The sequence below is a fragment of the Suncus etruscus genome, chromosome 15, assembly GCF_024139225.1.
Source record: "Suncus etruscus isolate mSunEtr1 chromosome 15, mSunEtr1.pri.cur, whole genome shotgun sequence".
Lineage (NCBI taxonomy): Eukaryota > Metazoa > Chordata > Mammalia > Eulipotyphla > Soricidae > Suncus > Suncus etruscus.
In genome coordinates, this window is record NC_064862.1 from 88,715,590 (window position 1) to 88,730,276 (window position 14,687).

Sequence of the window (14,687 nt, forward strand, 5' to 3'; positions counted from 1 at the left end):
ATGGTGGTTCATGCCAGGAGCAATTTCTGAGCGCAGAACCAGGAGTTAACCCCTGAGCACTGTTGATGCCAGTGTGATCCAAAACAAGCAAACAGACCAACAAAAAAAAATTCTGTTTTAGAGGTCAATATCCTTAAACTTGGAATTAAGAAGCAATCCTACCATGATCTCTCTCTCCAGGGACAGAGAGACAGAGGGGTGGGAACCTGGTATTTGGAAATATATTATTTATCTCTTCTGCCTGCTTTTAATCTTGTGGTCCTCAGAGATGTGAATACCAGGAGTCAATGCTGCTCATTATGACTTCAGTGTCTTCATCCCTCAAGGCCACACAACTGCCATTAATTAGCCAGTGTCTGCCACTCTTTAGGGTGACACAGAGAAGTCACACTCACATACCCCTGCTGCTTCTTCTTCCTAAAGAGATCATTAGCCTACCAGAGATACATGCCTGAGTCTGCTTCCTCTGTTGGCTTTCAGGACAGCCCATCACCCCTGGTCATTCATCGAGCAGGTGTCTGCAGGAGACCTAAATTCCAATCATGGGTCAGCAGAGCTTCAGCGGAGACCAGTGAGTGATTGGGGAGATGACGAGAGAGGAAGGAACGGTGGGGTCTCTTCATATGCAAAAAGCAGGGGTGTATGTCAGAACAGCAGCTGAGATGACCTGATTGTACAGATTCAACTTGGATACTGTTGAGTTTAGGACCTACCTAGCAAGTGCATGAGAGGTTGAGTTGGAGCAATTTTGGAGTCTCAGGCCATTACCCTGAGCTCTGGCACTCTGAGGGAGAGAAAAAATAGGAAGGAGCTGAATAGGAGGAACTTAGAAGCAGCTGAGAGCAGCAATGATGCCTGGAATTAAAAATAAAAAAAGGTGGCGCTAGAGGTAAGGTGTCTGCCTTGCAAGCGCTAGCCAAGGAAGGACTGTGGCTCGATCCCCCGGTGGCCCATATGGTCCCCCCAAGCCAGGGGCAGTTTCTGAGCACTTAGCCAGGAGTAACCCCTGAGCATCAAACGGGTGTGGCTCGAAAAAAAAAATCAGGTATTGGGTGACCAGAATCAAAAGAAGAATTTGCAATTATACCTTTTCTAGAAATCAATGGAGGCACAGGCCACAGGAGAAGGAAGATTTTTGGTAGTAGAGGAATGTCAAAATGTATTTGCTGCATGAATCCAGTGAACTCTCAGCATAATCAGCACAGATTTTCACTAAAAATTATTATTCTACCTTTATTTGGGAGGGGGCACATCCAGCAGTGCTCAGTGATTACTCCTGGCTCTACGCTCAGAAATCGCTCCTGGCAGGCTTGGGGAACCATATGAGATGACGGGTACTGAACTAGATAAAGTTCATCCTGGGTCGGCTGCGTGCAAGGCAAATGCTAATGCTCTACTGCTGAGCTATCACTCCAGCCCCTCCATTCAAAATTAGAATTGAGTCGCTCCACTGGTACTACTAGGCACAAAAGGTATAAACAGTTTTCACCTTTGGGTAAACTGTAAACACAGATCTTCTTCAGCTTGTCTGAAAGAGTAACATATTCAAGAAGGTGGCTGGTCTGTGGTGTTTAGTTTAGTTCTTGTGTGGTTTCCTAGATATGAAGAGAAATTGTTCACTGACTCTGAAGGAGGAAGAATTCAGACATTATTACCTGATCTATCATTGACCTTAATACACTGCATTCTAAGGCATTCATTGAATTGAAAGAATTCACTGAATTCTTTCCCAGAGTGTGCCTGCCAGAATGGTTGCCTGCTTGTCCATATTGTGAAATAATCCCCAAATGAGTCTCAATATTAAAAATAATCTCAGTAATTTCGAATAGGCAAAACATAATTTTTTGTTCTTTTTTTTGGGGGGGGGTGTCACACCCGGCAGCACTCAGGGATTACTCCTCCTGGCTTTATGTTCAGAAATCGCATCTGGGGGCCGGAGAGATAGCATGGAGGTAAGGCGTTTGCCTTTCATGCAGAAGGTCATCAGTTCAAATCCCGGCGTCCCATAAGGTCCCCCATGCCTGCCAGGAGCAATTTCTGAGCATGGAGCCAGGAATAACCCCTGAGCACTGCTGGGTGTGACCCAAAAACCACAAAAAAAAAAAAAAAAAAAAAAAGAAATCGCATCTGGCAGGCTATGGGGACCATATGGGATGTCGGGTTTTGAACCACCATCCTTCTGTATGCAAGGCAAATTCCTTACCTCCATGCTATCTCTCTGGCCCCATAAACAGAATTTTTAATTATAGTCACTATGATGGGGATGTGTTGGAATTATGTATATAGGAGCTATTTGTCTTTTGGGTCACAACTGGCAGCACTCAGGGGTTATTCCTGACTCTGTGCTTAGAAATTACTCCTGGCAGGCTCAGGGGACCATATGGGATGCTGGGGATTGAAGCCTGGTTAATTGTGTGAAAGGCAAATGCACACAATTCTGTTAACCACAGAATCTAAATGAAAAGTTTTAACAAAATTTTTTTTGGGTCACACCCGGCAGTGCTCAGGGGTTACTTCTGGCTCTATGCTCAGAAATTGCCCCTGGCAGGCTCAAGGGACCATATGAGATGCTGGAATTTGAACCACCATCCTTCTGCATGGAAGGCAAACACCTTACCTCCATGCTATCTCACCAGCCCCAATTTTTAACAATTTTAACAATTATTATAGTCACACTACATTCCCAAGACTTATTTATTACATAGTGAGGGACCCAGGTTGCTAATCAGTCAGTCTATGGGGATTCAGAAAAGAAAAAAGATGAGGTATGAGGCCAGAACAATAGCACAGTGGGTAGGGAGTTTACCTTCTATGCAGTTGACCTGGATTTGATCCCTGGCATTTTATCCATATGGTCTCTTGAGCCTGCCAGGAGTGATTTCTGAGCACAGAGCCAGATGTGGCCCAAAAACAAAAAATAAAAAAGGGGAAAATAAAGAAATGATCCTCCCAAGCACAGCTGGGTGTGGGCCCCAAGTACACACATACACACACACACACACACACACACACACAACACACACACACGCACGCACGCACGCACGTACACACGCGCACACACACACACACATACTCAGAGTTATAAATGAGTGTTAGAATGCCAAGAACACTTGAGTTCTATGCCTTATTTCTTTTTATTTTTATTGTTTGGTATCTGGGTCACATCCGGCCATGCTCAGGGTTTACTCCTGGCTCTGCATTCAGGAATTATTCCTGGCAGTGCTCAGGGACCCCTCTGGGAGGCTGGGGACCAAACCTGGGTTAGCTGCTTGCAAGGCAAATGCTCTCCCCTCTGTGCTCTTACTCTACCCATGAGTTCTATGATTAAGGATAAATATAAACTGGGGGTTCAGATTGCCCATGGAGCACACATCTTGCATCTATATGACCCTGGATTCCATACCAGGTTCCAACAAAGGTAAATTAATAGTGAACTAGGGTCCGGAGTGATAGCACAGTGGGTAAGGCATTTGCTATGCATGCAGCCTACCTGGGTTCTATCCCCAGCATCCTATAATGTCTCCCGAGCCTTCCAAGAGTGATTTCTGAGCTCAGAACCAGGAATAACCCCTGAGCACAATTGGGTGTGGCCCAAGAACCAAAATAAAAAAAAGAGATATAGTATAAAAATTATTAGCTGCCTGGCCTAGTTGCGGGTAAGGCATTTGCCTTACACAAGGCTGATTCAGATTCAATCCCTGGCATCCCATATGGTCCCTGAAGCACTGCCAGGAGTAATTCCTGAGTGCAGAGCTGGGAGTAACCCCTGAACATCTCTGGGTATGACCCCAACAATCCTCCCAAATTATTAGCTGCTAAGTATCACACACTCAGAATTGGAATCAGCTTCTTTGTTATCATATTTTGTAGGGCTATTTCATAGGGTCCCCCAAATAAAGAGAAACATATCTTTTTTTTTATTAATTTTTTTATTTTGAATTATGAGAACAAAAGATGCAAAGAAAGAGGACAAGGTAAAGTTACAGTGGAAGGACAATCAGCCATAACATAATTCTCAGAAGAAGTCCCCTTGTTGATATCTTAACTTTGAACTTTCAGCCAAAGAACGTTAAGATAAATAAAACAGAATCCATGTACAATTACTTTGTCCCTCAAGTCCCCAGATTGTAGCACATTATAATATTTCTTAACTGCACACAAGGCAATATAAAGCCATAAAACTTATGTAACTCCTTAAACATTAGAGGCATAGTATTTTTTACATTTCCATGTACATGCATATTAGCTTAAGTTAACCTCAAATTTTAAGTGGGTGCATTTAACCTCAAATTTTAAGTGGGTGCATTTAACCTCAAATTTTAAGTGGGTGCATTTTAAGGATTAGAGTCAAAGGAGCACAGTAAAAATGGTGTTAGAGTGGCAATTGTTGTTTGCATAGGCTCACCAAAATATGAGAGGCATGGAAAGGAATAACCTTGGCCTAAATACAAAGAGATCCTACCCCTGAAGTTTTCTGGCATAAGACCAACTCTAGGCTTCAGGCAAGTTATCGTCTGATCCAAGACATTGTCTGTAGTGCCAACACACTTTTCACACAGTCTCTGTTGTTGGTATCATGTTTCTGTATTAAAGATTCTGGAATCTGCATATCCTAAATTGAAGTCATGATGTGGAGTGTCTTCTCGTTTCACCTCACCATGAAAGGGCAATGCAGGAAGCCCTGTCCTGTAAGCAGGTCGTTGTTAAGTCTTCTCATTGTTAAGGGAAGTCTCTTTTCAGCAGGACGATGTCTGAGCAGTGATAGGGTCTTCATTGGTAGAGGATTGCTTCCAGGTGATGTTATAGACAAACCTCACAATTAAGGGGCAATACAGCAAGCCCTGTCCAGTTAGCAGGTCATTGTTTTTGTTAAGTCTTCTTAGTGATAAGGAAAGTCTTTTTTGAGTAGAACGATGTCAGAGCAGCTGTAGGGTCTTCCCTGGTAGAGGAATGCCTCCAGGTGATGTTATATACAACCTTGGATGTTTTGTAGATGTCTAGAGAAACATATCTTTTCAGTTGGATTAAATCCTATCTGTGAATGAATGCTGGGTATTCTTTAACTGGAATATTTTAAAGGGAATGCATAGTTTCTTACTCGTGTTTTTCTTTAAAGGATTTAGTGGTGTTTATGAGCTTTTTATATATCCTTGAATCTCTCATTTCTTTTGCCCACCAGTTTCAAATAAATTCACATAGAGAAGGTCTTTGCTTTCATTTATAAATAGTGCCCAGCTTGGATATTAATTCCCTGTAAATAACACTTTATAAATCAGTTTAGCCCCCAAATACTGAGCATCACTGACCTATATATGTTGCTTTTATACCTGCTCTCATTTCTTTCCCCCAAGGTGTCTCTGCGCTGTGCACCCCCACAATGCCACAGGAGTAGTAGAATTCCTCCTCTTGGGGCTCTCAGATGACCCCCAACTCCAGCCTCTCCTCTTCTGCTTCTTCCTGTCCATGTACCTGATCGCCCTCACGGGAAACCTGCTCATCGTCCTGGCTGTCAGCTCGGACCCGCACCTGCACACGCCCATGTACTTCTTCCTGTTCATCCTGTCCATGACCGACATTGGCTTCGTCTCCACCACCGTCCCCAAGATGATTTGGAACATCCAGACACAGCGCAAAGCCATCTCCTACTCCGGCTGCCTGGCCCAACTGTCTTCCTTTAATCTCTTGGGAAGTCTAGATAGTGGGCTCCTGACTGTCATGGCTTATGACCGCTTTGTGGCCATCTGCCATCCATTGCACTACCCGGTCATCATGAACCCTCGGCTCTGTGGGCTGCTGGCTCTGGGGTCTTGTCTCATCAGCATCTTGGAGTCTCAGCTGAATCTGTTGGTTGTATCTCAGCTGCACTTCTGCCCCCTGGTGAGGATTCCCCACTTCTTCTGTGATCCCCCTCAGCTCCTCAGGCTGGCCTGTGAGGACACTTCCATAGAAAACATCTTAATCTATTTTATTGCTGCCCTCTTTGGGGCTATTCCGGCTTCTGGCATCTTTTTCTCTTACTACAAAATTGTGTCTTCAATCTTGAAAGTCCCAACCAAAGGGGGGAGGTACAAAGCCTTCTCCACCTGCGGGTCTCACCTGTCTGTGGTTTGCTTGTTTTATGGGACGGGCCTGGCGGTGTACCTCAGTTCAACTGTTTCCCGTCCTTCCAGAAGGGGGGCAGTGGCCTCTGTAGTATACACCGTGGTCACCCCCATGTTGAACCCCTTTATTTACACTCTAAGGAACAGGGACATCAAGAGGGCCTTACAAAGGCTGCTCCCTAGAATTATGTAGACTCCACATGACCCAATTGGTTGGGTCTGTACCAAAGGAAGGATTTTGATGAAACCGACCCTCAGTAATGGACCAACTGGCTCTCTGTGTCCTATTTTATGTATTCATTTATTTTCTTTTTTTGGGGGGCACACCCAATGACTCTCAGGGGTTACTCTGTTTTTTTTTGTTTGTTTTTTGGGTCACACCTGGCAGCGTTCAGGGGTTCCTCCTGGCTCTACACTCAGAAATCACTCCTGGCAGGCTCAGGGGACCATATGGGATGCTGGGATTTAAACCACTGTCCTTCTGCATGCAAGGCAAAGGCCTTACCTCCATGCTATCTCTCTGACCTGTTACTCCTGGTTCTATGCTCAGAAATTGCTCCTGGTAGGCTCAGGCCTATATGGGATTCTGGGAATTGAACCCAGGTTTTTCCTGGGTCAGCTGTGTACAAGACAAATGCCCAACGGCTCTGGTCCCTGTCCTATCATTGGTATATAAACTTTTATGTATTTTATTCTTGGGTCACACCAGATTGTGCTTAGGGGTTACTTCTGACTCTGTGCTCAGAAATGACTCCTGGTGGTGCTCAGGGGACCATATTGGATGCCAGGGATCGAACCTAGATCAGCCTTATGCAAGGCAAACATTCTCACTGTTGTACTATGACTCTGACCAGGTGATGTTTTATATGTAAATATGGCTTATGGTGGGGTGAATCTCAGCAGTGTTCAGGGATGACTCCTTGCTCTGTGCTCAGGGATCACTCTGGCAGTGCACAGAGGACCATATGTAGCTAACTAGGAGTGGGTTGCATATGGGGACATTGTCTGAAGTCCTGTTCTAACTCTCTTCCCTCAAAATGAGTTCTATTTGGGCATATTTTGAATGTGTTCAAGGGCTCTGTGATCTGATGTGTGTCAGACCACTGCATATTTAGTCTCATGGCACCTTTGTCTTCTTTCTATTTGTCACCTGTGGCCCAGTCTTACAGAAATGCACAGCTTTCATGCACATACATACAGTCCCTCAATGACACATATCAATGTCATGTATGTGAAAGAATGTATGACATCGGTTCTGTTTATGTTTATTTTTTCTTTTGTATTTGAGCCATTCCTGTGGTGCTCATGCCAGTTGTAAAATAAATCTCCACGTTGTAAGATCACCCTACACACTATGTCTCTACCCAAGACAGACATGTCTGAAGAAACAGGGTAGCAGAGAAGGATTAATAAACCAAACCAGTCAGGAAAGAATCATGGAGTCAGTTTGTCACCATGTGGTATCTCTGAGCTCCAAAGCCAAACTGCTCTTCCTTTATTCTTCCAGAACAAAATCCACCAGGATGGGGCAGGGTAGAGCAATCCATACATATCAAAGAATTAGGTGAAAAAGAAAGAGGAAATTGGGGGAATCCCTTTGTTTTGGGTTAATAGCTGGGTATCATCTTACTCTCAAGGATCACTCCTGGCAAGCTCAGGGGACCTTATGGGGGATGCTGGGGCTCAAACCTGGACTGGCCACCATGTTCCAGGCAAGTGTGTTTTACCCACTGCACCATCTCTCAGCCCTCTGTAATGAGAACATTTATGCATCTTTCCAACACATGATACAGTGCCACTTATCACAGGCACAGTCAAATACTGACTCTGTCTTCATGACTTCTCGATTTGGTAACAGGGAAACTCAGGTTCTTAGAACATTACCAAGACTGGGTTGGCTCGTACTCAATGTAGTTTGGTTTCAAAACTATTAGCAGAGGGGCCAGAGTGATAGCACAGTGGCAGGGCATTTGCCTTGCACGTGGCCAACACAGGACAGACACCAGTTTGATCCCGGCATCCCAAATGGTCCCTCGAGTCTGCCAGAGCCAGAGCCAGGAGTAACTCCTGAGTGCCACTGGGTGTGGCCCCAAAACATATACAACCCCCCAAACAAACAAACAAACAAACACTATCAGCAGATAAACACCAATAACCCATATGGGGTACCTGATATAGAACCTGGGTTGGCTTCATGCAAGGCCCTCCCTGCTATACTATTGTTCTGGCTCCAATACTGGTTCTTGATTCTAACCTTTTTTTGGGGGATGTGGGGGACACTCCCAGAGGTGTTTAGGGGTTACTCCTGGCTCTGCACTCAGAAATTGCTCCTGGCTCGGGGTACCACATGGGATGCCGGGAATCAGATACGCTTCTGTGCTGGGTCAGTTGCTTGCAAGGCAAATGCCCTACTGCTGTGCTATCACTCAGGGTCCCAACTCCTGTTAGTTCTATGGGATACTGGGGATTGAAACCTGGGTCAGGTGCTTAAATAAAGATATTATTTAAATAAAAACTGGGTCAGCCCTTCTTTGAATCCTTTTGAATTCAGTGAGCTTAAAAATCTTTATACAAGGGCCCGGAGAGATAGCACAGCGGCGTTTGCCTTGCAAGCAGCCGATCCAGGACCAAAGGTGGTTGGTTCGAATCCCGGTGTCCCATATGGTCCCCCGTGCCTGCCAGGAGCTATTTCTGAGCAAACAGCCAGGAGTAACCCCTGAGCACCACCGGGTGTGGCCCCAAAAAAAAATCTTTATACAAGTCCTACCATGATATTACTAATTAATTAGATTGGTGAGCTATTGTTTTTTTTTTTTTTTTTTTTTTTGGTTTTTGGGCCACACCCGACTGCGCTCAGGGGTTACTCCTGGCTTCAGGCTCAGAAATAGCTCCTGGCAGGCACAGGGGACCATATGGGACACCGGGATTTGAACCAACCACCTTTGGTCCTGGATCAGCTGCTTGCAAGGCAAATGCCGCTGTGCTATCTCTCCGGGCCCGAGCTATTGTTTTTTATGGCTTATTATTTTTATTCAATTAAAGAAACAGTATTTACACCACTTTTTATCATAGGGGTACAACATCATAAACTTACACCCAAATATTCAGCATTCTGTTGATCACTGAATGTTTAGTCTACCTTTTGCCCACATAATGAACTCATATTCCTCAATTGATCTGTAGTCTTTCACATTTTTTTGTTTGTTTATGAATCACACCTGGTGATGCTCAGGGGTGACTCCGGGTTCTGTGATCAGAAATCACTCCTGGATGGGCTGAAGCGATTCTACAGCGGTAAGGTGTTTGCCTTGCAAGTGGCCAACACAGGACAGACCCTGGTTCGAATTTTGGCATCCCATATGATCCCTCGAGCCAGCCAGAAGCAACTTCTGAGCACAGAGCCAGAAGAAGCCCCTGAGTGCTGCCGGTTATGACCCCTTATAAAAACCTAAAAGAAAAAAAATGAAATCACTCCTGGTGGACTCGAGGGACCATGTGGGATGCTGGGAATGGAACCCTGGGTTGGTCAGTCTGGTGCAACGCAAACATCCTTTTCATGTCAGGCCCCAGACTTTCACTATTTTTCCCCTGGTTATTCAGGGGGTGCTCCTTCCTCACCTGTGCTCAGGAGTCACTCCTGGGACCATTGCCATGATGAAAATCTATGATGTGCTAATAATATGATTATTTTTCATAATTAACTTATAACATGTACTCTTATTTGATTTCTTTGGGACTACTCTACCCAGTAGTGCTCAGGGCTGATTCCTAGCTCTATTACTCAGGAATCATTCTTGTGGGGATCAGGGGACCACAAGGGATGCCAGGGATCGAATTCAGGTCAGCAACATGCAAGACAAGCACCATTCCTACTATCCTAAGTCTCAGGTCCTTAGCATTGTCCTCTAAAGAGATGATTTTGCTCTTGGGTAGAAAGTCTTCAAATAGTCCCATCTTGTCTGCTCTTAGGATGAATTTCCCTGTAGCAAGCTAAGAAAAAGGCTGATTATAGAAAACTCCCAGGAATCATCCTCATAAGAGGTCCCAGTGTGCCTGCATCACTGCATTATTTCTTGAGTATGAAGCAAAGTAACTATGAGCTTGCAGTAATGCCCAATCAAGTGGGCTCTTGGATCCTTGAAATTTGTCTAGCCTTGAGATGCAATGGTCTGATCAACTGGTGTAATAAAGTTCTCCTTGTTCTCACTCAATGACTGTCTGTGCTTAATTATGCAAACTGCCATGATGACAACAGGTGATGCTACAGATGGAACCTGGGTCTCCAGCATGCAAAGCATGATCTTAACCATTGGACCATCTTTGTTTCCTTCTATGTGTGTAGTTGTTGCTTTTGCCCTTTCCCCCCATTTTCTCCAGGAGGCCACACAGTACAGAGGGATGCATCCAAGCTTCCTACATGCATAGCAGGTTCTCTGATCCCTTGGGTCACCTCCCTGGCTCATGTTTTATTACTCTCCACACATAGGTCAAGTGCTTGTCTTTCTCCAGCTCATGAATTATTTACTTAACTCAGGAACTTCACTAGCTCATTTGTTTTTCTTTCGTGGGTACCCGTTTATGTTGTCCACCTTTTCCTTCACTAGTGAAGGAAACGATTGCTTTTTTATTTAATTACTCTCGTTAAAATAACTAGTGTTTATTTTCTTTTCATTTTTCTTTTGGTTTGGGGCCACCCAGTGGTGCTCAGGGGTTACTCCTGGCTCTGTGCTCAGAAATTACTCCTGGCAGGCTTGGGACAACTGGGATGCTGGAGATTGAACCTGGTTCATCCATGTGGAAGGCAAATACCCTACCCACTGTGCTATTGGTCTGGGCCCTATTTTCTTTTTGTAAACACTGAGAAATTTATGAATGAGTAGAAGTCTGGCTTTTGGGGCTGAAGTGATAGCGCAGTGGGTAAGGCACTTGCTTTGCATGTGGTTTGATTTGGGTTTGATCCCTGGCATCTGATAGGGTCCCTTTTCCACTCTGAGCACCACCAGTAGTGATCCCTGCATCCAGAGGCAGGAGTAAGACCTAAGCACTGCCATGTGTAGCCCCAAAATCCAAAACCAAAATCAACCAACAAAGAAAAAGCCTTGCTTTTGGAAGATTGCAAATTGAGCTCAGGGGAAAAAAAAAAGGACAAAAACCAAACCAAACCTGTAAAGTTATTGTCATGCCATGCTTTGGTCTAGAATATACAACTGAATGAAAAAAGTTGTGATCTATTTCCTGGGACTGAGTAGTTCCAAATATACCTGTAGAACTGCAAGTCACCTAGGGATTAAAAACAAATAAATTATTTTTATTGCGGTATCCATTGTTGATGCAAAAATGGTGCCCATGGGGCTTGGGATCCACATACAGCTTCCAGGTTCCTCAATGTTTTCAAGTGTGAAAATAAAGAAATTAAAGATGCTCAGATTTAAGAGTTAGAGATAGAAGAACCAATGGCAAAGTCAAAGAGAAACCCACTCCCATGTTGGAGAGAGGAATTTAGAATAGCACTAAGTCAAGTCAGGTTCCTTTTATTATTGGGGGGGGGTGAGTAGTGGGTGGGGGTGGCATTTTAGGAAAAAAAAATAGACACTTTAGGAATGTCTTAGTTTCTCTTATCAAAGTCTCAGTCTTTCACTCCAGCCACCCAGAGGAATCGCCTTAATTGAGGGTCCTTTGTGATGCTAAGATTAGACAAATGTCTTGCATTTCCCCTTAGGCTGTTGGGAACTGTCTGTTAAAGACTTCTGGAGTCTATTTGAGCTTCTGCCTTGGGATGCCTTGGGATCCTAAGGTCCAGGGCAGAATTTATGTCCTGGGGGTGAGCTGGAGGCCAGTAAATTTCCTCCAGTTCAGAGAAAGCCCAAGAAATGAATTGTCTTGGCAATATCCCCAAAGGACTCAGAGAGAACTTGTTACGGTCTGGTTTATTATTTTTATTTATTTATTTATTTATTTATTTATTTATTTATTTATTTATTTATGAGGGTCTATATCTGGAAGTGCTCAAGGGTTACTTTTGACTCTGTACTCAGGAATTATTCCTAATGGTGCTCAGGGGACCAAATGGGATAATGGGATGCTGGGGATAGAACCCAGGTTGACTTCATGCAAAGCAACACTCTACCCATTGTACTCTCTCTCCAACCCCTTGTTGGTAATTCTTATCCACCTATTTTGAATGAGTCTTTGATTTGGCTGCTCTTGATCTTCCGGGCTGGTAATTAGAGCCAAGGACCAGAAATGTGTAGGTGAAAGGAGAGATAATAACAATATAGCACCACAGCACCAATGCCCTTGAGATTGGGACAAAAACACTTGCAAATCAATTTTGACCAATTCTTTTGATGAACAAGCAGCAAAATTCAAGGTGACAATGAGGCAGCATTCCAACATCTGGTACTGCTGTAAGTTCAAAACAAAAGCACAGTGGGTAGGGCACTTGCCTCGCATGCAGCCAACCAAGTTTGATCCTAGGCATTGCAGGTCTTCCAGGAGTCTTTTTTTTTTTGTTTGTTTGTTTGTTTTGTTTTTGGGCCACACCCAGCGGTGCTCAGGGGTTACTCCTGGCTGTCTGCCCAGAAATAGCTCCCGGCAGGCACGGGGGGCCATATGGGACACTGGGATTCGAACCAACCACCTTGAGTCCTGGATCAGCTCCTTGTAAGGCAAACACTGCTGTGCTATCTCTCCAGAGTCAATTTTTGAGTACAAATCCAGGAGTAACCCCTGAGTATTACTGAGTGTGACCCAACCCTTTCAAAACCAAGTAAAAACAAAACAAAACCCAGACATTATTTTCCCATTATGCCACAAGAAATGTTTTTAGGACAACTCTCTGAAGAGCTCTCTTGATGTCTCGATTCCGCAAGCTGTAGATGAAGGGGTTCAGCATGGGGGTGACCACTGTGTACATGACCGAGGAAATCAAGTTCCTCTGAGTAGACACCTCAGAGCTGAGGTATACACCCAGGCCCGTTCCGTAGAACAAGGCGACGACGGTGAGGTGAGAGGCACAGGTGGAAAACGCTTTGTGCTTCCCGTCCTCCGAAGGGATCCTCAAGATGGAAGAGATGATACGAGTGTAGGAGAAAAAGATCCCCGAGAGAGGGGCTATGCCCAGAAGCCCACTCACGGCATAGACAATGACATGGTTGATAGTGGTGTCGGAGCAGGCGAGCTCGAGCACCTGGACCAGTTCACAGTAAAAGTGTGGAATGACCCAACGGCGACAGAAGGACAGATGCAACATCAAAAGGCTCTCGAGCAGTGAGTAGGACAAGCTCACCAGCCAGGACACGATGACCAACAAGGCACAGAGTAGGGCATTCATGATCACGGTGTAGTGCAGAGGGTGGCAGATGGCTACAAAGCGGTCGTAGGCCATGACGGTAAGGAGGAGCGTGTCCATGCCTCCAAACACCGAGAAAAAGAAGACCTGGGTGACACAGACTGCATAGGAGATAGCCCGGCTCTGTGTCTGAATGTTCATCAGCATCTTGGGGACAGTGGTGGAGACAAAACAGATGTCCATCAAAGACAGGTGGGAGAGGAAGAAATACATGGGTGTATGCAGGTGGGGGTCAAAGCTGACGGCCAGGACAATGAGCAGGTTCCCCAGAACCGTGGTCAGGTACATGCACAGGAACATGCCAAAGAGGAGGACTTGGTGCTCCGAGTTTTGGGAGAACCCCAGTAGAAAAAATCCTGAAATGCTGGATTGATTTCCTGGCGCCATGTTGCTGAGACATTACCTAGGTGATTAAGGAAGCGGGAGAACAAAACATGGATTCTGGATTGATTCTGGATGTTACCTATTTTATGTTTTGTCATCCAAGATTGGGCATAGAAACCTGGATAAGACAGTAAAAATGATGTATTCTGTTCCTTTTGGTTTGTTTGTTTCTGGGCGACAGATAGCAGTGCTCAGGAGTTACACCTGATGGTGCTTGAGGGACCATGTTGAATGCTAGGGATCAAACCCAATCAGCCCTGTGCAAGGCAAGATTAACCACTGTACTATCACTCCTGTTCTGAATTTTATTCTTTGGTAAGGACAGTATCTCATAAACAGATCCATTCCTGCTTATTCGGCTCTGGGAATTGAGTCACTTTCTTTTTATCTCTGGCTAAAACTCATCACTATGAAATATGATCAAATAGTCCACATTTTCTTTAACACATTCAGGGATATCCATCAAGTCAGTAGTTCTCAACTATAAAATGGATCTTTCTGAGGACTCTGTGCCTGATGTTTGACTCTTGAGTGCCAGTGATAGTCTCAGCATGGGATCATTGAAAGGAGTCGCTTGAATATCTGGGTGGACTATTGCAGGCTGAGGAAGTGCAAGCTTCCTTTTTGAGGGAGGGAGAGAAGGAAGGAAAGGGAGGAAAGAGAAAGGGAAAAGGGGAAGGGAATAGGGAAAAACAAAGGAGGAGAAAGAGGAAGAGGGAAGAGGGAAGAGGAAGTGAGAAGGGAAGAGAAAAGTAGGGAAGGAAAAGCAAAGTCATGGTAGCACATGCTTTGCAAGCTGGATCCTCAGATTCCATTCCAAGTTCTGTCTCATTTTCCAAATACCACCAAGA

The 14,687-nt window shown here is 44.7% G+C and overlaps 2 protein-coding genes across 2 annotated transcripts; one reads left to right on the forward strand and one right to left on the reverse strand.

Moving 5' to 3' along the window:
• Positions 1-542: 542 nt before the first annotated feature.
• LOC126030131 (olfactory receptor 18-like) lies at positions 543-6,294 on the forward strand. Its single transcript, XM_049788318.1, has 2 exons — positions 543-571; positions 5,352-6,294. The coding sequence occupies exons 1-2, from the start codon at positions 543-545 to the stop codon at positions 6,292-6,294; spliced, it is 972 nt and encodes a 323-aa protein (XP_049644275.1).
• A 6,612-nt stretch (positions 6,295-12,906) lies between these two features.
• On the reverse strand, positions 12,907-13,839 carry LOC126030132 (olfactory receptor 7C1-like). Its single transcript, XM_049788319.1, has one exon. The coding sequence runs from the start codon at positions 13,837-13,839 to the stop codon at positions 12,907-12,909; it is 933 nt and encodes a 310-aa protein (XP_049644276.1).
• Positions 13,840-14,687: the final 848 nt, after the last annotated feature.

Coding starts and splice junctions, on each gene's coding strand:
- LOC126030131 (XM_049788318.1), top strand. CDS start 543: ATGGGTCAGCAGAGCTTCAGCGGAGACCA. Junction 572..5,351: donor CAGAGCTTCAGCGGAGACCA/GTGAGTGATTGG, acceptor CTTTCCCCCAAG/GTGTCTCTGCGCTGTGCACC.
- LOC126030132 (XM_049788319.1), bottom strand. CDS start 13,839: ATGGCGCCAGGAAATCAATCCAGCATTTCAGGATTTTTTCTACTGGGG.